The sequence below is a fragment of the Choristoneura fumiferana genome, chromosome 7 (assembly GCF_025370935.1).
Source record: "Choristoneura fumiferana chromosome 7, NRCan_CFum_1, whole genome shotgun sequence".
Lineage (NCBI taxonomy): Eukaryota > Metazoa > Arthropoda > Insecta > Lepidoptera > Tortricidae > Choristoneura > Choristoneura fumiferana.
Genome location: NC_133478.1, coordinates 12328383 through 12353098, shown reverse-complemented (window position 1 = coordinate 12353098; position 24716 = coordinate 12328383). Strand labels below are relative to the sequence as shown.

General features: G+C 38.3%; 1 protein-coding gene across 2 annotated transcripts in view; it reads left to right on the top strand.

Moving 5' to 3' along the window:
- The window catches only part of LOC141429724 (sortilin-related receptor-like), a 49208-nt gene that overhangs the window by 17158 nt on the left and 7334 nt on the right, over positions 1 to 24716 (top strand). Inside the window, exons 5-23 of one of the 2 annotated variants that reach the window (XM_074090199.1) lie at positions 590 to 852; positions 3093 to 3280; positions 5890 to 5971; positions 9602 to 9634; positions 11815 to 12078; positions 12774 to 14298; positions 14870 to 15074; positions 15526 to 15650; positions 16293 to 16508; positions 17300 to 17630; positions 17969 to 18183; positions 18708 to 18869; positions 19220 to 19386; positions 20075 to 20190; positions 20868 to 21082; positions 21531 to 21771; positions 22453 to 22710; positions 23334 to 23466; positions 23995 to 24100. In XM_074090199.1, the coding sequence (XP_073946300.1) occupies positions 590 to 852; positions 3093 to 3280; positions 5890 to 5971; positions 9602 to 9634; positions 11815 to 12078; positions 12774 to 14298; positions 14870 to 15074; positions 15526 to 15650; positions 16293 to 16508; positions 17300 to 17630; positions 17969 to 18183; positions 18708 to 18869; positions 19220 to 19386; positions 20075 to 20190; positions 20868 to 21082; positions 21531 to 21771; positions 22453 to 22710; positions 23334 to 23466; positions 23995 to 24100 (4845 nt within the window). The remainder of the gene's footprint in view (positions 1 to 589; positions 853 to 3092; positions 3281 to 5889; positions 5972 to 9601; positions 9635 to 11814; positions 12079 to 12773; positions 14299 to 14869; positions 15075 to 15525; positions 15651 to 16292; positions 16509 to 17299; positions 17631 to 17968; positions 18184 to 18707; positions 18870 to 19219; positions 19387 to 20074; positions 20191 to 20867; positions 21083 to 21530; positions 21772 to 22452; positions 22711 to 23333; positions 23467 to 23994; positions 24101 to 24716) is intronic. The other variant, XM_074090200.1, reaches the window with a different exon arrangement.

The window sequence follows — 24716 nt, the reverse complement described above, 5'->3', positions numbered from 1 at the left end:
ACTGCTATCATAGTAGGTATGTACACTTAGTGCAGGCATGTTTAATTAATCCTGTAATATAAATATGTTAATAAATTGCTAAGTATAGTCCACGCGTTCACGTAGTATGTAATGGTGCATGTCAATTTGTCTTTGTGTTTTATCTGCACCTACTTACTTACTAACATGAGTGTTTCTACTAGTTCAGTTCTAAATATTTAAACAAGTAATATGCGTGATACGATGCTTGATATGCCCTAGAGCCAACGTTAAATGTTCGTGTTTATTTTGATATGACGTCACTAACTTTGTCAACCTTATTCACCGTAACTGAATTAGTTGTTGACTATTTCTACTTTTATTTTTGGCTCTCCAAAAATTACCTGACCAACAACATAACAGACCATTTTTGTTATGAAGTGTTTACTTAAAAAAATACTTCCTAGGAGTTGCTTTAATTCAAAGGTAAAGAAATTTTGATGCCCACATTTGGCTCTTCTTTATTTGTCACAATTAAAAGGCGGCATACCAGAAGAGTTTTTTTATAAATTATTATAAGACATTTAAATACTGAAAAAATAATCAACTCAAGACTATTATTTTGTTACAGCGAAATACACTCGACCTTTACATTTCGCACCAAAAAGGACCATTCTACAAAGCAGAATTTGAGACAGAGTTGGACATGAAGAAGTTCCACATCGCAGACGTGACTGACAAACGTATATTCGTCTCTGTCATGCACACAGAAATCCTGGCTGACCTGTATGTGTCAGAGATTAGCAACAATTACACTCGCTATAACTTCATGCTAAGCATGGAGCAGATTCTGTGCTACTTCCCTGATGGCAATTGGAAGGATACTTGGTTAGAGTAAGTATACAAATGTATAATTTCATCATTTTAAATTATACATAATTTGTATAATTTTACCTTCCGATGTGTGAATCCTATTATTATAATAATGACCCCAACGTGCAACGTCAAAGGTGGATAAGGTGGTCTGATTATATGACCTATGTATTATTTATGGACATAAGAATGTTTATTGTGATGTTCTACAATGGCGGCCTATTACCAAAAGTGTAATATTATTATCTTGTTTTTTAATCGGAAATGATCGCTTAAGACTGGTGTATACATACGACTTCTAAGCTGAATCGTGAAAATAATTCAAATTGTCTAAGGCGCAAGCCACACAGAAGAGACGCGGGACGGAGGCGCGTCGCGGACGGGGCGGACAGGGGGCGAGGGCGTCTCCGCCTCGTCTTTCTGTCTGCTTTGGATCACGACGTTTCTATACATTATGAAAACTGGTTCAAGGGGCGCCGCGACTTTAACGCGCCCCCGTTCACGACTCTTCTGTATGACGTGCGCCTAACACATTCAAAATCACAATTGCATCTACCACTTCTTCCTATCAAACAATATAGCATGAGGGTAGAACAGATGTAAGTATGTCTGGATACGACTTCTGTTTCCTATGGCTCCTAAAGCGCTTTTTTTTATTACCTTGCGGAAAGTTGTTAAAAAGTAATGTGGGCGAAATTCTCCTAAGCCTGAAAGTAGGTTTACGGATTTGGATCTTTACTAAAAAAGTTTAGGTCTCTTTATTACTATCGACCATGACTGTATCTTCGCTTTATTCCTAAATGACCAAGTCAAATCGTAAATGCGGAAATTTTAATGTATTATTTGTTTTAGCTATAACCGGTAAGTTAACGTTTATCTTGTAAAACAAACTATCCCTTTCGATCCCACCGTGACGATCGTGCGGGTTAATTCCATTTGAATTTGAATTTGACATGTATTGTACATAATGTCCACTGTCATAACTCTTGCATTTGAATTTTGAACTTGACATGAATTGTACATAAAGTCCATTGTTGTAATTCTTTTCATGTTTGGCTGGGATCGAAAGGGCTATGCAGTGTTCTTAAAAAAGTGCCTAAGTATATCACGAAAAAATCGTGTGGCAAGCATATGTCGTCCAAACAGTGTCTAACTGCAGCATAACAGTAGCAAATCTGACCAATGATTGTTCTAATCCACCAATGTTGTCTATATGTTCAGTTAAAGTAAGACGTTCTTTACTAATAATGGAACGAAATCAAACCAAAATCAGATTTATTTGCTTTTTCCTAAAACGATGCAACGAAATCATCGGCATAAGCGTTCGTCGATAGTTTGATGTTTCATTTGTCTTTAGAACCAAATAGGGGTGCTGGATTCTTATATCATTTTGATGGTCATTCTTTTCCATGAGATATTTTCTCGTATAGACAAGCTATAAATAATCAGACGGTGACCTCCTCTTTCTTTTCTTTGCGTTAGGCTGATCTTGCTTGGTGTATCGTTATTTATAGACCTTTTTTTGCGGTCGTTGTCATTCAAAACAGGAAAAACTGGCCGGCCCTTCTAGTTATTTACGGTCTTGTCTTTTTTGTTCGTTCTAAAAATGATGCAAAGGATCCATTATGTTAAATGCCAAGTGATGCTGAATATGTTTGACCACTGTTTTTCCTTTATAAAAACAGCAGCCAATGCAATTCAAAGATATGTAAATTGTATAAACGTTTTGATCATAATGGTCACTACCGTACCGTTATGGGTGTATTAAAAAAAGGTGTTTTAGTAAAATCGGTGGTGAAACTTTACCAAAGAACAAAGAACCCTACAGATGTCCTTTGTAGAGTATTGTAGTGTATTGTACCGTAATATATTGGCATACACGACAGCGCTTACTGTCAAGTGTATTTTATTAGGTAATGTACTAATGTAGTTTAATTATTAAAAACCGGCCGAGTCCGTGTCGGGTCACGCGCGGTGTAGGGTTCCGTGTGCGGCAAATATTCAATATTAAGTTTTGATTGACTATTACTCATTAGTTTGTGAAGCCTTCGAAGTTGTGATAATTAAAATGTTTCAATCGTATTATACTTAAGGCATTTTTTTTTATAAATCAATAACCCTCATTGTTAGTTTCGAACGGTATACGGTCATGAAATAGACTTTTTTTCACTGCGTTAGTTATTATTTGGAAGAATATACATGATTTTGCATTAATTTTGATATACTTTAAAGACTTGAGTTCAAATTATTTTTTGTTTCAGGGACATGACTGAGGACCCTTTCACGGACCTCTACCGAGTGGAGGGTCTGAAAGGCATTTACATAGCTTCACGGGTGGACTCCAAGGCTCAGGTGGCTCACGTGGGGCCTGAACACCTTATCTCACTCATCACCTTTGATCATGGAGTTAACTGGTCTCCAATCAACCCCCCCACTGAGGATGAGAACGGTCAGTAATTTTTGGCAAATCATTATGAACATAAATGAAAAAGCTGTGGTGCTCTAGTAGATAGCCTCTCAAGCAGAGGATCGTGGGTTCAAAGCTAAGCTCGCAACCCTATTTATCGAAATTCATGTGCAAAATCATGTTAGAAATCTACCACGAGCTTGACGGTGAAGGAAACATCGTGAGGAAACCTGCACAACCTTCGAAGCAATTCAATGGCGTGTGTGATGTTATCAATCCGCACTGGGCTAGGGTAGGAACTACTACGTCTCAGGCTCTCTCATTCCGAGAGGAGGCCTGTGCCCAGCAATGAGACGTATTTAAGCTGTGAGGAGAGTTTCAATGATTATGATGTGCATTTTGTCACTACGTAATTAATTGCCGCAGAGGGAGAGTTATGAAATGAGATAGTCTTGATTGTTCTTTCTAGGACATGATATATATGATGATGTACATGATGCATCATTCAATAAATAAAGTTAAACTAAAGTATGCCCTTCCTTCGGGTGCCAGCGCTCTTAAAAGTAGCCGTCAGGTGCCGCGCCCTTTTTGCAAAAAATACAGTTCAGTGTCATGGCAGTCCCGGATGGATTTCGCGAATTCGCGAATGTTATAAAAATAGCACCAATTTTTTTATGTTATGTATTTTATAAACCAGGAAAGCAACGTCATTAACATAATATTACGCTTATTATTCAAATATATGTTCGTGGTCATCGCAAAAAAAACTTTGATAAATGCAACCAATTTCCCCACTCGGCTATACACAGAATCTGTTAATGTCAACAACTAATGCTTATCAAAATATATAGTGTGGGGTTTTTATATTCTGAATTGGTTGAATTTTTGATAGAAAATTGATATATTGGTAAATAGACATGTTTAATGCTATGTTTAGGGGCTCCTAGACGGGCCATGTTTTCACTGCAATTTGTGGCCGGCAACTATTGGTGTCCCTCTCTTACTCACATGTTATACAGGGACACCAATAGTTGCCCCGGCCCCTCTTGGCTATCTAAATTTTATTTTTATCCTTGATAATTAAAATTAGAATTATTTATTCCCAATTCGCATTTATTTTATACAAGTTGAGAGAAAATAAAAATAAGAATAAAGGCAAGTTTTTGGGAAATTGCGAAGCTCAGCATAGTGTTGGCTACTAGTGGTCAGAGTTGGGTAGGTATATATGAAGTGAAACATACTATTTATAACCTAGTTGTTTTCGCCTTTAAAAATTAGAATCAACTTTTCTTCGCACACGACATGACTCATGCATGACTCGCAAACTTCAATTGGCATTCCTCCTACTATTTGCGCATGTGGATCAAAAGTGTGTCAAATAAAATAAAAAATCAACATAAAATATTAAGCTAGTAACTAAATTCATTCACAATTTATTACAATAATACAAACAAAAAAAACTTCATCAAACCAAAAGTAAACTCAATCCTAATAGGCTGTCATGTCAGTCAACCTGAATTGGCGTGAACTATTTTAACAGAAGGAGGGTAGTCAGTCATGTAGCGTCGTCATGCATTGGCGAAAGAATTTGAAGCCATTCTGTATATATAGGCAACAGACACTACCCTAGCAAATTGCTAGCTTTGTCTTGCCTTTATTTCTGGGTAGCGTGCGTTTGCGTTGTTTTCTGAACACAGTACAAAATTAAAACCCACAGCCCGCAATTTATTTTATGTGTGCTCGTATTAGGTACAGATGTGCAAGATGCAGAAAGTTTCTAAAAAGCTGGGAAAGTTCTCGGAAATTTCTGGAAATTTTCACAAGAAATATAGGAAAATTAAATTTAAGAAATGGAAATTGCGAGAAGTTTCCGAAATTTTCCCATATGAAAAATTCCGCAATTTTGGAAAGTTTCCTTTGGTACATCACACCAGTACTCGTATAGTATATTTAAGTAAGTACCGTCAGCTTCAAAAGCAGCGGAAGTAAATATTTAGTTATTAGAGTTCATAAACTTTTCTGAGCAAACATTTGATCAAAAATATGTGAACACGACTTATTGTTGACGGCGTAGAAGCGTGTTTAGATATTTTTGAACAAATTTTTGCTCAATAGTCTACGAACTCGACTGAACCAACAATACCATGCCGTTTTTAACTTTCAGCTACAGTTGAGAGCTGATTTTAAACTATTTGGAGCATTTCCTTGTCATGTTATCTTTACAAGCTCTCGCAAGTGAAAGACCAACACTAATACTCTTCCAAGTGTTTTTTTTTTACTTGCAACCATATCTCAATAACTAAAAGTTTCATCTGTAGGAAACTAGTACTATTTGGTAGGTAATTTAATAAGGATTATTTACTTTCTGAATAGTTTTTACCTAACGCTTACCGATTTTGAGTAGAAGGGACATACACGGACTAGTGGTCAGGAATTTTCAAGATATACTTGTGCAGCCAAAGGGTTCGTTTTGTTCTAAAATCAGCTTGGTTTTATGTTGACAACCTTAATACGCCCTTGCTACGTTTGTAAATATCATTTTTCGGCGTAATATGTTGCTGAAAATCCATTGTGGGCGTTAGACAGACGCCATACCCTCTATGTAAGGTTGTTAGTCGTGTTTACTCAGCGACCTTGTTTACGTCCCCCAGGAAAGCCATTGAACTGCCACATCGAGAATTCGTGCAGTCTTCATCTCTGCCAGAAATTCAGTCAACTGTATCCAGTCACGAGGTGAGAATTTGATATTATATGTTTGTTTACATTTGATCAAGTCATGCGTGTTAGCTCTAACATAATCATAATTTATGATTGGCTAAATTATCACTAACGCGAAGGCTCAAAGAGAAAGTTTTTTTTTTGTTTTTTTGTTTATTTCGTTTTTTTTTTTTTTTTTACTTTGCTGAGTATATCGTTTTTTTTTTCATTTCAATTTACAAACAGTAAATAACTGTAATAAATGATTGACTCTAATTGACGTTGTCCTATTTGTCAAAAAAACTGTAAGCATAAAATTGGCCCCCCTCTACATACAAAATTACCTATTACTGCATACATTTGAGGACCAGATTTTTTGCCGCTCAGTATATATTTTAAACGTCAAGTAGCGTAGCTGTTACAGATACATATGAAAGAATATCCCCATCCAAGCAGATCCTCTCCAGACTAGAATTATTGTAGCGTTCGTATATCTTTGTATAGTCAATCCATGGGGCCATTATATCGCATCATATTCGTAAGTGGTCACTAAGCATAAGTGCTAGCTGTGCATACTCGTATAAACTTTTAAAAAGTTTATTTATACGCGCAGTAGAATATTCAAAAGAACTATTCAACACTTCACAATAAAGAGTGCACTTGTCTGCTTAGGCACGGATAAAATTGTTTGACCTCGAAACCAGGGTTACGCCTCGGAATATGGATGAGGCCAGTGTTTTCTAATCAGTACAATAATATTGGAATCTGTTTTAAATATAAATATAGGACAGTGCATTCTATTAATATTCTGTGCCATATAGAGGAAATCAAATTTGCTACAGGTCACAATTAGCCATGAAATTTTATCAAAATACAAATTGTTCCGTTATCGTTGGAAAAAAAAACTTCCGTTCGGTGTGGCTCATTTATTCAATATATACGTCAGGATATTGTAAGCAGTTGAAACCTAGTAGAACTACTCGAATACTAGGAACAAGTCTGGGGGCATTTTCACTTAAAATTACGCTTTTTTTTTCTCAGAATTAGGTATTTATGAATTCTTCTACTCAGAATCAATATAATTTGTTGTCCTTAGAAAAGCGACGCACTCAATTCGATTTGATGAATTCATAGTTATGTTCTCACTGCTTGGTAATATTTCATTCAAAGTTCCTCGATGCAATGCACGACATGAAAAATCTCAACGCACTAAATATTGTACTAACTCTTACTTCAACCGTTGTCTCAGCCTCACATTGATTTTCTGTATTAACTTCAAACGTGTTATTTGCCATCTAAATGTTAAGTAATCGCACGCAGTTCCAATTCCAATTTTCTTGTTTAACTCATAAGAATGGTTAATTCAGTATATAAGGATTATTATCGTACCTGTTTTTACTTCAATTGCAATTGCCATTTATCGCATCTACCATTCCTGTTTATGTATGCTTTATTACTGTTATGCAAAATCAAAATGCATGTTTAATGTGACTGTTTGTTGCCTTAATAAATAAAAAAAAAAAAAAAAATTAAGGACACTTTCCCTTCGTCCATATCAATAGTGCTAATGATTCTGAGTAAAAAGAACCCAACGGTACCTAATTCTGAAAATGCAGTTGGACAGTATTTGTGTATTGAAAGTACATAGAAAGGTGTGTGATGAAGAATAAAGAGCATATTTTAAATTTTGTATCTTGGACCTCAAATAGGTCATCTGACATAAAATCTGTAAACTCGTGATTTGCTAGGTATACTATATTTCTTTAACGTTTTGGTAACCAACTTGTTTTAAAGCAAATTATTGTGTTATGCTATCATTAGGATTACGAGTACAATCTGGCCCTCCCTATACTACGAAGTGCAAAATTCGGACTTCCTATCTTGCTGTCCCTCTGACGCTAATATGATTAAATACGAGAGTGAAAGGGACAGTACGATACGAACTTCGATTTTTTTAATTTCGTAGTAGCCCCTCTGATTGTGTGTATGCATTACGAACTTCAGAGAATGATATTTGATACGTTCCTTAATGACCACTTGTTTCAAATGTTTATCGGCCAACGTTTTTCTCGGTTTGGACCGGATAATGTTCTTTGTATCCTGCTATAGAATTCCATTGTTTCTGGTGTTAGACATAACAATTTATCGGTTTTTAACAAACAAATTGTATTTTATGATAAATAATTGATAAATTTTGTATTATAATGAGATGCTTGAAGCCGTGGTGGCCTAGCGGATTTACTTATGGCCTCTCAAGCAGAGGATCGTGGGTTCAAACCCCGGCTCACACCTCTGAGTTTTTCGAAATTCTTGTGCGAAATTACATTTGAAATTTACCACGAGCTTTACGGTGAAGGAAAACATCGTTAGGAAATCTGCAAAACCTGCGAAGCAATTCAATGAAGGGTGTGTAGTCCCAAATCCGCACTGGGCTCGCGTGGGATCTACGACCCAAGCCTCTCATTCTCTATGCCCATATAGGCTACAGTCACCAGCATTAATATGTAGCGTATATCTGACACGTCTTGGCCCTAGAAATAGAGGATGCATGTCAGATATGACTTACGGGGAATGAGATTTTTTAAAACTAATCTCGCTCGTTGATTTCAATGACAGCCGTCATACAAATAGCTCTGATAAAGTGCTTACTTCATAGTTCGGGGAAATCACTCGGGTTTCACTGACAGTTCAGTGTAGGAAGTGAACTTCCTGCGTTAACTGTGGATGGCTAGAGTCTTGATTGAATGCATCCCTCGGCAAAGCCTCAGATTACGTATACTAATACTAATAGATGTATTGTTTGACATTTTGCCATCGTATTTTGTCGGAAATGTTCGTATTTAAGAGTATCTCAACTAGCTTATCAAATTTTACTGAAGCTTATTGAGAAATCAAGATAAATACGAACTTATTCGACAAAATACGATGGAAGAATATTAATGCACAGTTCCCGAGGGAACGGGAAAGCTAGTTATTTATAATACGGTTTGAAATCTATGTCATTATGATTATTATAATGGCTGTTTACTAACATTATGAATAGTTTTACCCGCGATCGGTATTCAGTTAGTGAATCATGTTATATCTAGAGGTCATTCAACCTTCTCCTTGCGCTTGCTTCGTCAGTATCCATATCAACTCTACAATAATAACTTGATCTTGAAAAAAAGTCAAGTTTAATTTCTGAATGAATCTTTTGTTTCTGTTTCCTATAGATTATAGGCTTTAAATTTAAAATATTGTATTTTAGTATTTTTTTTACTGTTGTGTAAGTACTTCTCTTTTATTTTAAAGTTATCGTTTGGGAATCACTGTCAATATCGTTATGATATGCAACCACGAATCGTTCGTGCTTAATTGTTTTTGTTGTATTTTTTTTTTAAATCTCACAAGACGCATGGCTACGACTTGATAAAATAAAACAATATTTGCTTGATGTTTTTTCTTCAAAGCAGGAAAATATCACGTTTATGTGGTTAGGAACCCGACATAATTGTTACATACTTACTTGAATATTAAGTTCATTCTAGTTTACTCATCAAAGTTACAGATCAAACAATGAGGTCTATAAGTATAAGAACAAAGTGTATTATTCCATATCTATCTATACATATAATATTCACGACTCGGAATCGAATGACTAGGTTCTGTTTCTATAATTTGCAGCCAATCAAGGAATGTGATAAGCAACGAGCAAAGGTAACAGTTATCATACTCCTCGTCATGTCACCTGCATTAATATCTGCCACAGCGGAGCGTGCAAAAATATCTGAAACGTCCTACTAGCTCTAGCAATAGAGCCGTATCAGATATTTATGCACACTTTGTTGTGTTTTATTTGTGCTGGTGACTGTACTTAACATACTAAAAGTCATGTGTTTTTTATGTTTATTTTTTGTACAGTTTGTGTTTTTACTTATGTTTTAGCATTGATGTTTATTTTTACAACACCTCGCTTATTGATTGATTGGTTTTATTTGGTTTCCTTATGGTTTTCCTTGAGGTTGTTTGTATTAATGGTGTTTGTATGCAGTTTATCAATTTTGTACGCACGATATTGATTTGGTTGCGAGTGATTCAGAGAACGTCCTTAGTTTTTTGTTGCGTTTGAAAAGGGTGTTTTTTGTGTTAACATTATTTTATTGTAACTGTTAAACGTTACGTAATTAGAATATCATATATTTTTTTCCTTTATATTCATGTTCTGGGTGGAATGTAACTGTTACTTACAGGGACTTTTCGGCATATGTTTTTCTACAGTCTGCGTTTTTTTCCTAGCAATTATGTTTATATTTTAAACCGCCACGAATCAATTCAACTTTAACACGCTTCTGGGTCAAATTTGTATTGTTATTTAATTACTCAACTATCCTATCAGAAAAACAACATGGCCCCAAATGTGTTGTCGTTATGAGTTTTGTTTGACCTGTGCTGTGGTTGTATCGTCTTAACGCGCTGACGTTCGCGATCGCATTTTCCGTCTCTTTCTACCCTCGCCCTATACAATGTGACAGAAGGAAGCGGTGGAAACGATTGCGATTCTAAGTGTGTTAGAGAGTAGGGCCTTTGGGCTGGACGCAATCAAAGCCTATCAAAATAAGCTTTATGTCCACACAATAAGAGTAAAAAAGATGTGGCTCGGGTCGGCATTGTTCAGTCGGCTAAGCCGACCAGAATGACGTTTCTAGGGGAAGACCCTAAGTTAGTGATCACATCACATACGTTAAAATTGTCGGATATTTTTAAATTTGGACAATGCTTTGTTAACGAGACTTCTACGTGAAGATATATTTTTAGTCTTGATTTTCTGATAGAATTATTTAGAAGTTATTGACTTACTCAAAGATTTCATAGACCAGATCAATCCTTAATCCCAATTTCAAGTCAATTTAAGCAACTGACAACGCTATAAATTAAGTTATTTAATATTATTCAGTTATCCACGTTGGTATTGCTTTTTCTGATAAGAACTGTTTAAAATTCTAAGAATAATTGGGTTAAGTCTAATTACCAACTTGACTTAAACGTTACTGTATCAATTAAAAGACAGTACAAGTAATGTTAGAAAATTTTATCTATACAGAGAGATATCCATTACTTATCAGAAAGTTCTACTACAATTGTGTTAAACGTATTTGCATATTATGAAGTCCCTTATAGAATTAATCGGAATCGAGATAATCTCTTCTGACGCAAATTGACTTAGCAACACTAACATTTTGTGTGAATAACGGTGTTTAGGAACCGTTTGGCCTGATGTTGACTTTTTGTACTACTTCAAAGATTGGGCTTGATTATCTAGATTTAAACGTCTGTCTTTTACTTTAGAGGCGGTTTACACTGAGACGCGCCACATTTCATTAAGAGATTACATCAAGCGAGTCACTTGGTGCTGTAGTTTGCGCCGCGCTATAGCAATAATATAACCACTTAATCTTGGGCAAAGGTCGGCTAAATAGAGGGGATTATACGTAAGTGTGAGATGAAAATATAAGTGGAGTTCACTCTAAAGTATTACCGACATTCGACTCAACATGCAGAGCGGCAAAAGAAAAAAGTCAAAGGCAAAAACCTGGCTTGCGCGCCGCTGTATCACTGAAGCATTATCATTCGTTTGTGGAATGTTGCTAGTTGCGACTCTTTAATTTTCTGTTAGTTTGAAAGAGACGCACGAAGTGTAATTAAATCAGTTACTCCAGATTCTTCTAACCATTCAGGATTGACAGCTGACCTTGAATATGGTCTAGCAGTGTTTAACAAAACGTGTTTCATTGTTCTATTTTGTGACTAAAATTTAAGAACGTTCTAAATACGCCCCCTTTTATGACGTTTTTAAACAAAAGACGATACGTAGAATTAATTTTTCTTTCGTTTCATAGGTCAGCCAGTATCATGAGCTCAAAATCAGCTCCAGGAATAATCATGGCCACGGGCGTTATGGGCAAATCGCTGAAAGGTATTCCTGGCGTATACCTCAGTAGAGATGCAGGTTTAACTTGGAAGAGAATCCTTAAGGACTATTACTTCTTCAACTACGGAGACCACGGAGGCGTGTTGGTTGCTGTCAAATATTTCAAACTGAGAGGGGAAACAAGGAAGATTCTGTATTCAACGAACGAGGGGAACGAGTGGAATTCTTATCAGTAAGTAATTGTTATTATTGATAATGCGTAACGTTACAGTTTCCCTACAGGATTAGGATTAGGATTTCCCTGGGGGACTTTTGTTTTGTGATGAGATTCTTGGGATGAAACTTTTATCTTATCATGGTGTATGGTGTTTGCCGAGACCGCCCCTTTTCGTACTCAATGAAACACGCTGTACTGTATGTTGAATGGATTTTCCCGTTTTTGGTTTTGTTTTCGTTAGCTTGTTTGTTCTAGTCTTAAATAAAAATAAAACGAAAATTTTTTTCGGGTGCGCTAGCTGAGATTTGAACTCGCATCTCTTGGCTGGCCGTGCCTAGCGTGCTAAAAGGCGAAATATCGCTAGATGGCGTTAGTATCGTGAGGTTTTTTGACGTTACGGTCTTGCTTGCAATCGGCTGATAACTAATTGAGCCAATGAGGGCTATCGCGTATAAAGTCGCCGCTATAGGCGCTAGTGTAACGAGAGGTCTCAGAAATGTTAGCCCTCATTACACCATAACACCCGAAACCGCGCATTCGCATCCAAAAAGTTATTCTGTATTATACTGTAAACATGGCACATAGATCCACGGGGTGAAAGTCGCATGCAAAGGCTTATTTTTGTGTACATTTTATGATAAACGTTGGCATTCATTGTGTTTTTTCTACAGGTAATTATAATGGTACTAAATTTTATTGGTTATTCGTAGGTTTAACGCCGACGACCTCCGCATTTACGGTCTCATGACTGAACCAGGAGAAAATACCACCACATTCACCATGTTCGGTTCAGCCAATGAGCAACACCAGTGGATAATCATAACCATCGACTTACAAAATGCCTTCCCGCGAAACTGTACGCCAGACGACTACAAATTTTGGTCACCTTCCCCTCCTAACTCGTCCGTGTCTTGCGTGTTAGGAACCAGAGACACTTTCCAAAGGAGATTGGCCCACACAAATTGCTACAATGGTATCAACTACGATAGACCTGTGAAGAAGGAGGTGTGTGAGTGCAGCAGACGAGATTACGAATGCGATGTCGGCTTCCAGCTTAGTAACAACGCTTGTGTTCGAAACAAATCGGACAAGCACGACCCGTACGCCACTCCCAACCCATGCCGCCCTGGTACTTTGTATCAACGAACAAAGGGCTACAGAAAAATCGACGGTGATGTCTGCACATCGTCCACCTATTTAACGTATGCTCCTGACATGGTTCCTTGCCCACTCGAAGAACCAACCGAATTCATCTTAGTGGCACTTAGAGACAAAATTGCACGTATAGACTTATCAGACAACTCCACTCTATTCCCTGTGAAGAGTCAGAATAATATAGTAGCCATAGAATTCGACTTGAAAAACAATTGCATATACTGGGCTGATATTGAAATTGATAAAATCAGCCGGCAGTGCTTCAATAATGGTACGACGCAAGAAGTCATTGTTGATACAGACTTGGCTAGCATTGAAGGGATGGCGTTGGATTGGATATCAAACGTTTTGTTCTTTGTCGATGGTATGCGGAAGAAGATCGAAGCTGTGCGCACTGACTTGACTATTGCTGGTAGAATGAGGGTGACTATTCTGGATTCTAAAGTTCTCTCCAAGCCTAGAGGAATCGCCGTTCATCCTAAAGCGGGATACTTATTCTGGACCGATTGGGACAGGACTAATCCAACAGTATCCAGATCAAACCTTGACGGTACTAACGTTAAAAAACTCTTCGGTAAGCCAATCGTGCAATGGCCTAACGGAATAACAATCGATCAAATGGCTGAGAGAATCTACTGGGTAGACGCTATGGAAGACTACATTGCCAGTGCTGATATAGATGGCAGATATTTTAAGAGGATTTTATGGAAAGACGAGAAAGTGTCACATCCTTTCGCGGTCGCTGTTTTAAAGGATAAAATGTATTGGGATGATTGGAAGGCCAAGTCTATATTCATTGCTGACAAAGATTCTGGTGACAATGTCATTACAATCAACAATTCTTTCTCGGGACTGATGGATTTAAAGGTGTTCGCTCACTTTATCCAGCATGGAAGTAACGCTTGCTCGTATAAGAATACTAGCTGTGACACTATGTGCCTCGGTGGGCCCGGAAAAAGTTTTACCTGTTTGTGCCCTAATGGATTCAAGATGGTGAACGGGAAGTGTATGTGCGCTAATGGAATGGAACCGTCTTCTAATATGACTTGCCCTACGGAGGCGGGTGCTACTTGTGATCCTGTAAGTATATCAATATTGTTTTATTGGAAATAATGTGTCGAAACTATTATCAATTTATCAGATTTCACTGAAACATCTCAGCAATTTATTTGATGCCCCAATCGATTTTATCTTTGAACGATAGATATTTTAACACCAGACATAATTTCTTGTTCGTTTTCTTTGTAAATACATTGTTGGTGTAAAATATTTGACCATTTTGTGTTAAAAAAATTAGGTTTTTTTTATTCGTTAACTACTTTTTACTATCATATTCTACTTGTGCCGTGCTGCTTTAGAACAGGATGGACCCATCTCTTTCCGTTCATAAAATAAGTATGACTAAGGGACCTCATGTGAGAGTGAGCAGCGGCGCTCTCTATGAACTACGTGCTAAGAAAGTCTTCTTGAAGGTTCACTACTGATTCTCGACAGAGAACCACGACCACCCTGCAAAGAGTATAGCAACTTAGAAAGTTCTACCCATACTCAGATATTTATGAATAGTTATCACTAACAAATACCTATTCGTGTTTTATTATAATCACTCGCTTCTCGCTTCGCTCGTTCCATAAAACTCTTCAATCACCAGGACCAATTCACGTGCAAGAACGGCATGTGTATAACCGCATCGTGGCACTGCAACGGCAACAACGATTGCGGGGATCTCTCCGATGAGATCGGTTGTCCGTTGTGCGCGCCGCCTATGCTCTCTTGTGACGACGACTCGAGATGCTACCTGCCGCAGTGGCGTTGCGATGGTGACGTGGATTGCCCCGACTTCAGCGATGAACGAGGTGATTATTGTTAAACCCTTTCCACATGAAATAATTTAATTTGGCACTTTCAGTATTAAAATTAAAATTTATATTCTGATCTTGAGTCATACAGGCGATGGTTTTATTAAATTATAGTTAAAAGTTGATACGCTAGATGGCATTAGTATCGTGAGGTCCGTTTGACGTTAGGGCTTTGGTTGCGATTGGCTCATTTAGTTATTTAACCAACCACAAACGTGACACAATTAAGGTAATTAAATTACTCATAATGAAAATAATGTATAACAAAGTATATCTATCCCTTTTATTACGTGTGTTTCGTGAAGTAATGAAATGACTAATACCTACTTTTTTTTTAATAGCAGTATAAGCCCTATACGGTGTAGGTACGGTGTCCCACTTTTGGGCAAAGGCCTTCCCTTTCTCCTTCCATTCATATTGAAAAACATATATTTTTTTAATTGGACAGGCTGCAAGAAACCTAACTGCACGGAGAGTCAGTTCCAATGTGACAGCGGCATGTGCATATACTCGAAATGGATGTGCGACGGAGACAACGACTGTCACGATGGCTCAGATGAACGTAACTGCACTGTTAGTATTCTAACTAGTTTCTTTGAAGTTCAAATCATAGACAATAGATGCTCACAATATCACAGCGATTGCAAATGCTAAAGGGATAAGATGGAGTGCCCAAAATGTTACCGTTTGCTCCTTGGAATGCAACATTGGATGCAATTTTCTTTTGTGTTGACAAATATTAAACACTCGCTGCCTGAGGCGCCATGTCTTCGGTTTACTGTAGACAGACGGTTAGCGGTGTGTTACAGTGACAGCTTGTAGATACGACCAGAGAGCCAAGTGGTTAGAGAACCTGGCTGTGAAGCGTGAGATCACAGTTTCGATCTCCGTTCAGGGCGAATATTTGTACGAAAATTATGAATGTTTGTTCTCGAGTCTTTGACATTTAAATATGTATTTATATATATAAGTATATTTACTCGGTGCCTAGCATCCATATTACAAGCTTTGCTTAGTGTGGGACTGACAATTAGTGTTATATTTACCGAAGAATGAAGAGTAGAAGTAGTTTCTAAAAAGATACAGGTAATTTAATAAATATTTTTTCTACTGCTTCGCAGGCAGCTAGTGCTTGGTATCAGTAAAGCTACTTTGATTTTTGGCTAATAGTATATTTTTTTCAATACATATAGATACTTGTTTCGTTTTTACTAGATAACTCCAAAACGTCCCGACACCGTCAACTGCTCCCTAAACGGCTTCGCTTGCGGCAACGACACTAACGCGATCTGCATCCCGAACCCGTGGGTGTGCGACGGAGAGAGAGACTGCCCCGGCGGCGAGGATGAAAGGGCTGACAAATGCAGCAACTCTACTTGCGCTCCATATATGTTCCGATGCCCTAGCGGCAAGTGCATATTCAAGTCATGGGTAAGTTGTTGGAAGCGTAACCGGAGTCCCGGATTACTCATGCACTATTATAGTCTTCTTCCATCCGATGAGTTCACAATTGTACCGAAATAGGTTTATTAAGTTTTTATCATGGTTTTATGTACGATAGTGTAATTTACTTATTACTTGCTCTAAGTCGAATTTTGGCCTAATTCGTCCGAACCGTCGCGAACAGTCGACTAGAAATGAGTCCGAAACAGTTGGACCAAAACTAGACGTGAGCAAGTAACGATGGACACAGTTTTTCCGCAAATATGACAATGCTCATAGCCATGCCTTAGATTAGAACCATTTCTAAAATGTTTTATGAAGTTTTTGAATACCTTCGCTAAGTACGTAATTAAAATTTTCTCCCTCCAATGACAAAGAGCAGAAGTTACTATGATATGAAACGCTTAAATATGCAAAAATTTTAGTATGGAAACTTTTAGTTTCTCTTTCATCCGTTTTCTACTCTTTATTGTCGTATTATGTCCATACCTACATAAATACAAATCGTGAGAGGATACCTATTGCAAATCCGCTTATCTTCTACCATACATAAGTGCCTTGTCATTTCTATGGTTTCATTGCTTTTAACATCATATTTCGTTGATTTCAACGAATCTGGAGTAAAAATGGGAAGTGAACAAAATTTGTCAGCTATAGTTACGCGAATATGTACTATCCCTGAAGAAATACCGATTTTTATTACGTGAAGCACTCTCTTCGCTCGTTCAACCGTTCCTCTCTACATTTGTTAACAACAGCAATCAACGTTGTTCAAACAGGTATGCGATGGCGAAAACGACTGCAGCGACCATGAATCCTCCGACGAACTCAACTGCACAAGCATCGGCCATTCCAAAGTCCTCCCTCGCCCGAGCACAGAGAAAGCAATAGACTTCCCAACAAACACGACATGTCTAGATTGGATGTTCAGATGCCAAAACAACAATTGCCTGCCTTATTGGTGGCGGTGTGACGGTATCAATGACTGTGGAGATAATTCTGACGAGGTTGGCTGTGGGGCGTTGATTGGGGATCTTAGTACAACGGCGCCGGATGCCGATTTGCCAAGGGAGAGGAAGTGTGGGAAGACTCAGTTTACATGCTCACCGGGTAAGAAACTTAGTGTGGTCAGCGCCATCAGTTATAAATAAATAAGTGTTAATTACATACTAAAATTAAATGATAAAAGAAAACACCGTGATTAAACAAAGCTATTTTTTATCTCTATATTCCCATGGGATCGAGATATAAACTCGAAATCTCATTCGCTGGGTATGGAGTCACGAAATTTGGTACTGTTGCTTATCATCCAACGTCAATAAAAACCACTATTTAATTGCCACGGAAATTTTGTAAAATTCCGGAATTTCAATTCAACTGCTATATATAATGATTTACGCTTGAAAAGCCGCGGGTGAACACTAGTAAATAAATAAATGTATACCCAGGCGTGTGCGTCCCCCTATCTTGGGTGTGCGACATGGCCGAGGACTGTCCGGGCGGCGAGGACGAGCGGAACTGTCAGCGGCGCGGCGGCGGCGCGCGCCGGCGCTGCGGGCCCGACGAGACGCCCTGCAGCGACGGGAGGGGCTGCGTGCGCGCCGACCGGCTCTGCGACGGCCGCGCCGACTGCCAGGACAGGAGCGACGAGGCGCACTGTGCGGTAAGTTACTGCCAGCGGCATGCACGGATTTATATTTGGTTCACGTAGCTTCATATACTATGAATGAATGAATTAATATATTTATTCATAACTACTACGCTATACTACTGCATAATGATATATAGGTAAAAAACTTATGAAGATAACCTGTTGTATGTAGTAGTGCACAGAATTGATATGGGAGACACGTTACTACTACATATACAACAGGTCATCTTCTTATTTTTTTACCTATACTATTGTGTACCACTATCCATACTAATGTATGTTGTGTGTTTGTGTGTATGTTTGTCCGTCTTTCACGTCGAAACGGAGCGACGGATCGACGTGATTTTAGGCATAGAGATAGTTTATGGGCCAGAGAGTGACAAAGGCTACTTTTTATCTCAGTAAAAATGCACAGTTCCCGAGGGAACAGCGCGCGATAACCGAATTCCACGCGGGCAAAAGCTAGTACACTATATACTAGACAGGACCTCGCGAACATATCAGAACTCCTTTAAACATAATAGTATATTATGCAGGGCTCCAAAACGACGACTTTCTGCCCGAGCGGCTACACGGTCTGCGGCGACGGTATGCTGTGCGTGTCACAAGCTTCGATCTGCAACGGCCACCAGGATTGCTATGACGGCAGTGACGAGGCCAACTGTACCAGTGTCAATAATGAAACACAGGGATATCAGGTAAGGTGTAGCACTAAATGCAGTGTCCGGAATTATGCAGTACTTGTGATATTTTTTTTAGAAATATACCGAACAAGAAAAGGTCCCGTTAGATGTTAATAGAAAAACTTTTCTTGCATTATTCGGTGATTTAATCTATCAAACGGGTAAATACTCAGAGTTTTTGCGACGGTTTTTTTCTTCATTACCATTTCGACAAATATTATTAATAGAGATGATGGGTTGATTTTCTATGAAAACTAAAGACAACACCGATGCTGAATCTAGCCAGTGTGATCAAGATTCTTGTGTCTTGTCCTTCCTAATAAACCTTGGATGGTAATGATGATCTTTATTGCTTAAAATTACAGATTCAAGGTATCGGCGTGGACCAACCGTCGATAAATTCGACCAGTTTCCTAATATCTTTCTGGATGTCGCAACAGAAGATGGTTCTCTACAGTTTCATGCCATCCATTTGCAAGGTGGAACATGGCGTTTGTCAAAACATGACCTGGATACATGAGAGCGTTTACAGGTAAATAATTAGTTCGGCTTAGCACGCTCTTCGTTTTTTTTATGTAAGCACACAAACGAGCAGACGGTTCGCCCGATGTTAAGTGATTACCGTCGCCCATACACATCCGCAGCACCATTAGGACTGCAGATGCGTTGCCGGCCTTGCAAGAAATGGTACACTCGCTTTTTGAAGGTAGCCATATCGTAGTGAGTTGGAAAAACCTCGGCTTCCAAACTAAATTGCTAATTGCCGATTAAACGCGAGTGGTTTTAGCACATCGTCTCTCTTCAGAGTATCGCGTCAGAAAGAGACGGCGTGCTTGCTCTAAATTCAAGTCAAAGTCAAAATATCCTAATTCAATTTAGGCTATTACAAGCACTTATGAATGTCAGAAAACCTACCACTGGTTCGAAAAAACCTCTGTTGAGAAGAAATGACTACACCGCATACATTTTGTTTAGTAGCAGGGCTCTGCTAACACTGAATATTCATAGATATTATAGATATCTACAAATTTTTACGGAACCCTCGATGCACGACTCCTATAGAAATCTGATTACCTAGTGAAAAAAAATCACTTCACGCCACTGGACTGGATATGGCTACCTCAAATTATCACTTTTAATTTACTAGTAAGTAATGTTTGTATGTAAACTCTTTATTGCACATAAAAATAATACAAATAGCTTAAACTTTTTTTTGGCAGATTTACTGATTTGGAACCTTACACTCTATATAATGTGACGTTCTACATCAAAGACAGCAGATCGAACAAAACGTATGCATCCAATAAATACGTGAATGCGACTACTGGAGAAGGAGGTAAGATCAATTAAAAAATAAAAAATTAAACACCAACCCTTTTCCTTAGAATAGGTAATGCATCATAAGTGTACCACATAAAAAACAGTACCTGTGAGGAGGCAAGCGTACCAGTGTTACCAACTCTCAAAAATATTTATCCCTAAAGCTTAAGTTAAAAACCTGTAAAATTACCACAATTACTTGGAACTCCCCCTAAAAAAAGAGTTATTACTAAAGATAATACATTAAGCTTTAAGTATTTACTTCCGCTGTTGTTTTGTTGAGGCAAACTCTAGATTCAGTTACCCCAGGCACAAAAAAATTACACTTTTATTTTTTATTCAAAAAAATAAAAGGCATAAAATCCCCCAAAAAAATAATAACCCCTAAAAATAGGACGCCTTAAAATAATGCCATACCTTTTAAATACCCCCTAAATTTGGGGGGAAAACCCCTAAATTGGGAACCATGCTAGGTACGGTAGCATGTCACGAAATGCCATGAAAAATAGCTTCAACATCAACGGCTTCAAAAACATAATTTTCATTCTCTCGCTTTCACGTAAAAAAACCGAATAGAAATCAATGCGTTTGTGAGTTATGATGCCACTGACAGACAGAGAGAAATACATTGGCGTCAAACTTACGACACCCTTCTGTTTGCGTCAAATAATGTGGTTTGTTTTTCATTACCAGTTCCGTCGCCGCCCCTAAAATTAGGGGTGACCCAGCTGACCGGTAGCCGCATTAGCGTCGCCTGGGACCCCCCGAAGACTCCACAGGGGCAGTTGCAGTCCTACACCGTGTATTACACACCGCCCATACCCCCCATGGAGATCATGACTAGGTCCACCGAGACCAATATGACTATCAAAGGATATTTCAAACCTAATAAGAATTATTCTTTCTGGGTAAGTTTAGTTTGGTATGAATTGAAATGTCTTTTTAAATACAAGCTTTTTTTGCTGACTGTACTTGCATTGTCATCTAAATTACATTCCCGTACCAAATTTCAAGTCAATGGCATTAAATATTGAGGAGTTCCGTCCTGCGGAGACAATCCTGGCTGGATCACCAAGATGTCACTACCAGATTATTGCATTGTCCCCAGATTTACACAAGTATGCCAAATTTCATGTCAATCCGACCAAAGCAAACTGCAAAGCTTGAGGTCCCGGGGTCTCTCCCCGGTCGGGGCAAATATTTATATAACAATATGAATGTTTGTTTTCTAGTCTTGAGTGTTGAATATATATTATATGGAACTAGGTCAAACTGTGTCAAGTGTCTCGTGATATTTATCTTATTTTTATACTAGTACGATTTTCGAGCTCAAAATAACCAATCTAACTATTTCAGGTGACAGCAACGAACGGCGCATTCACTTCCAACTCATCCGAAGTCCAAACGATCATGTTCGATGACGTTGGCGACGTCGACGACCTGTCCAACGTGTCTTTGGCGCGCATCAACGAATCGACGGCGTTCCTCACGTGGCCGAAGATAAGGGGCATCGAGGGGTACAAGTTGCTCGTGCGGCCGCCGAGACCGGCCTACGTCGAGTGGGAACCTATCATTACCGACGCTACTAACATTACGCGTCAGTATAAAAAAATCGAGTATTATTTATACAGATTTAGGGGCTGTTTCACCACCCATTGATTTATTTTATCTGACCGATAAATGTGATGCCCGTCTCCGTCTATTCGAACAAAACAAAAAAAGACGGCATCACATTTATACGTCATACATAATCAATGGATGGTGAAACAGGGGGTTAGTGTTAAATGATATTGTAACGGATAACTCACGTCTTAAATCGAGTTTAGCTCGACATGTTTCGGGCTATTTCGTAGCCCTTCTTCTCAGGAGCACGCAACATCATTTAATATGAGTGAGTCTCACGGTAGTTTCATGTTCAGGGGGTTAGTGTATAATTTTCCATCGTATTTTACCGGAAAAGTTCGTGTTTATCGTGCTCTCTAGCTTCAGTACCCATCGTACAGCCGTTTCATTTTAACATTTGACACTGAGTTCATATCAAATTAATTTATTTCTGTCAAGTTTCATATATTTCTCTACGAAGGAAGTCTCGGGCAAAAGCTAGTTGATGATATACCCTGACCCCTGAGATTTATTTTTTTAATACGCACATAACCAAATAATGATAATGTTACCTAACAAATATTCGTTTTTATTTGTTTGAATAACGTGCAAGTATTTTGGTTGTGCACTGTGAAACTTGCATACCTTTTTACCAGTAAATAACTTATGTTTACAGTAACAAACCTTCCCACCGGCGTGCGAATCTACGTAGACGTCATGGCGTTTAAAGGCGCCATCACCGGCCAGCCTTTGACCATATTCCTGAGACCCGAGGGCACACAGGACGTGGTCATAAACAGTACCGCGTACCTTGTCAAGGAGAAACTCACCTCGGTTCAGCTTAGCTGGTCGCCGCCCACCGACGAACGGTACAAGGGCAAGGAGTTGGAGTATAACGTCTATTATAACGAGGCGTTGAATAACAAAATTTTAAGTGAGTATTGTTTTTTTTTATTTCTTCTTTTTAATGAGAAAGCTAAAAATTTGACCTATGGCGTTTGAAGAAAGACACACAAATGCAATAAAATTTACACAATTACACACAAATAAACCAAAAGAAATACATGAAAACACACATGAAAAAAGTAACATAATACACTATTTTGTGTGTCCCCGCTAAAGAGAAACGGTCGCTGAAGCAGAGTCGTGGGTTCAAACCTGGGCTCGCACCTCTTTATCTTGTCCTTTATACGTCCCATTGCAGGGCACAGGCCTCTTGTCAGACTGAGAGTTGGAGCCTTAGTTCTCCGGGAGCGAATCGAGAACTATACACACATTATTAAATTCCAGCTCATGGAAAATGTATCTCTAACCTCGCGCTTCTTAGTTTTTCGGAAATTATTTGAGAAATAACTTTTGTAATTTTCGATAGGCTTTTTTGTGAAGGCATAAATTGTGAGAAATCTACATGCACCTGCAAAGCAGTTCAATGTTGTGCGTGAAGGTACCACTGCGCACTGAGTTTGCGTAGGAACTACAGCCCAAGCGAAGCGAGACCGGATATATATCATGATGACATAAAAAAAATGTGTAGGTATATTTTTGTTTTATTTTCAGTAAAAAAGGTGACGAAATCGACCAGCATGCTTATAGATAAGCTGCACGCCTGCGAGAGTTACGTCTTCGCCGTGACATTAGCAAACGGACCGATGGCCAAGATCCACCAAATTGTGACAAGGGAGAACCCTAAGTATGAAATATCTACTTTTAACGCTCTAAAATGATAAAAATTAAAACGCTTTGAACTAACGATATGTACCTACCATAAAAACATATTGAAGAAATGGATTCTATGAATTACCGCGTGGTTTATATCATCTAAAATTACTGTTTTCTAGCACTAGCAGTCTCGAAGTTAAGCCGTGGACAGATGGACAGATAGACAGACCAACCGACATCTTGGCAGAATGACGGAGATGGTGAAATTATAAAAGTTCCTTGCCCACGCAATAAGACCGAAAAAAAAAGTCCATCGCTTCGATCGTCTTTGTTTGACGGTTGACCATTTTTTCGCTCTTACGAGTATCATGGTGGTCTTTTTGATCGGCTTAAGTCGGATCCACGTCGATCGATGTGCATAGATCCTAATTCGACATTTTATGATTTCTAAATTAATTTATGAAAATGTCAGACTTATTTTTGTAAACAAAAAAGCCTTACAATAATAAATAGTAGTCTTCCTACGAATATCTTGGACTAATTTTTTAATTCTTTTCAGGGCTCCCATAAAGAATTTACACTGTGAGTTCAACGAGGATAAGACCAGAATGGAGATACTTTGGAACGCTAATTGCGATGTCGTGCACGAGCCTGTCACATACAGGGTAAAAGTGTTATTTTTTTTATATTCAATCTATAGCTTTTGTGAAAAAAAAAACGACGCGTTAATTAGGTGGTGTGCAATAGTTATTTGTGTCACAAGGGAGCAAAATGGTGTATTTACGGCGAGGGCGTACATTGAATCCAGAATGTAGCGAAGGATTCTACAATAGCATTAAGGAACTTGAAAAAAAAATCTAAACATTATTAAAGAACAACCAGCATAAGAAAATGGCGTGACTATACAATTATCAAATATTTTCACACCTCTCCTTCAGAATAGTAACTTTTCCTCCCTGACGAGAGGGAGCAAAGTGCAATTTTTCTGTTCAAGGCATTTTTTGAAGTTGATAATTGTAAAGCCACGCCATTTTCTATGCTGATTGTTCTTTAATAATATTTAGAATATTTTAATTCAAGTTTCTTAATGCTCGGTGTGAAAAGTTGTATGAGCCACTCGGGAGCAAAATTATTTTCATCTTGGGCGTTAACACTTGAATCCCTCATTACGCTCAAGATTCTACTTTAGATTGCAGAATCCTTCGTGACATTCTGGATTCAATGTACGCCCTCGCCGTAAATAAACCATTTTGCTCCCTTGTGACACAAATAACCTTACAA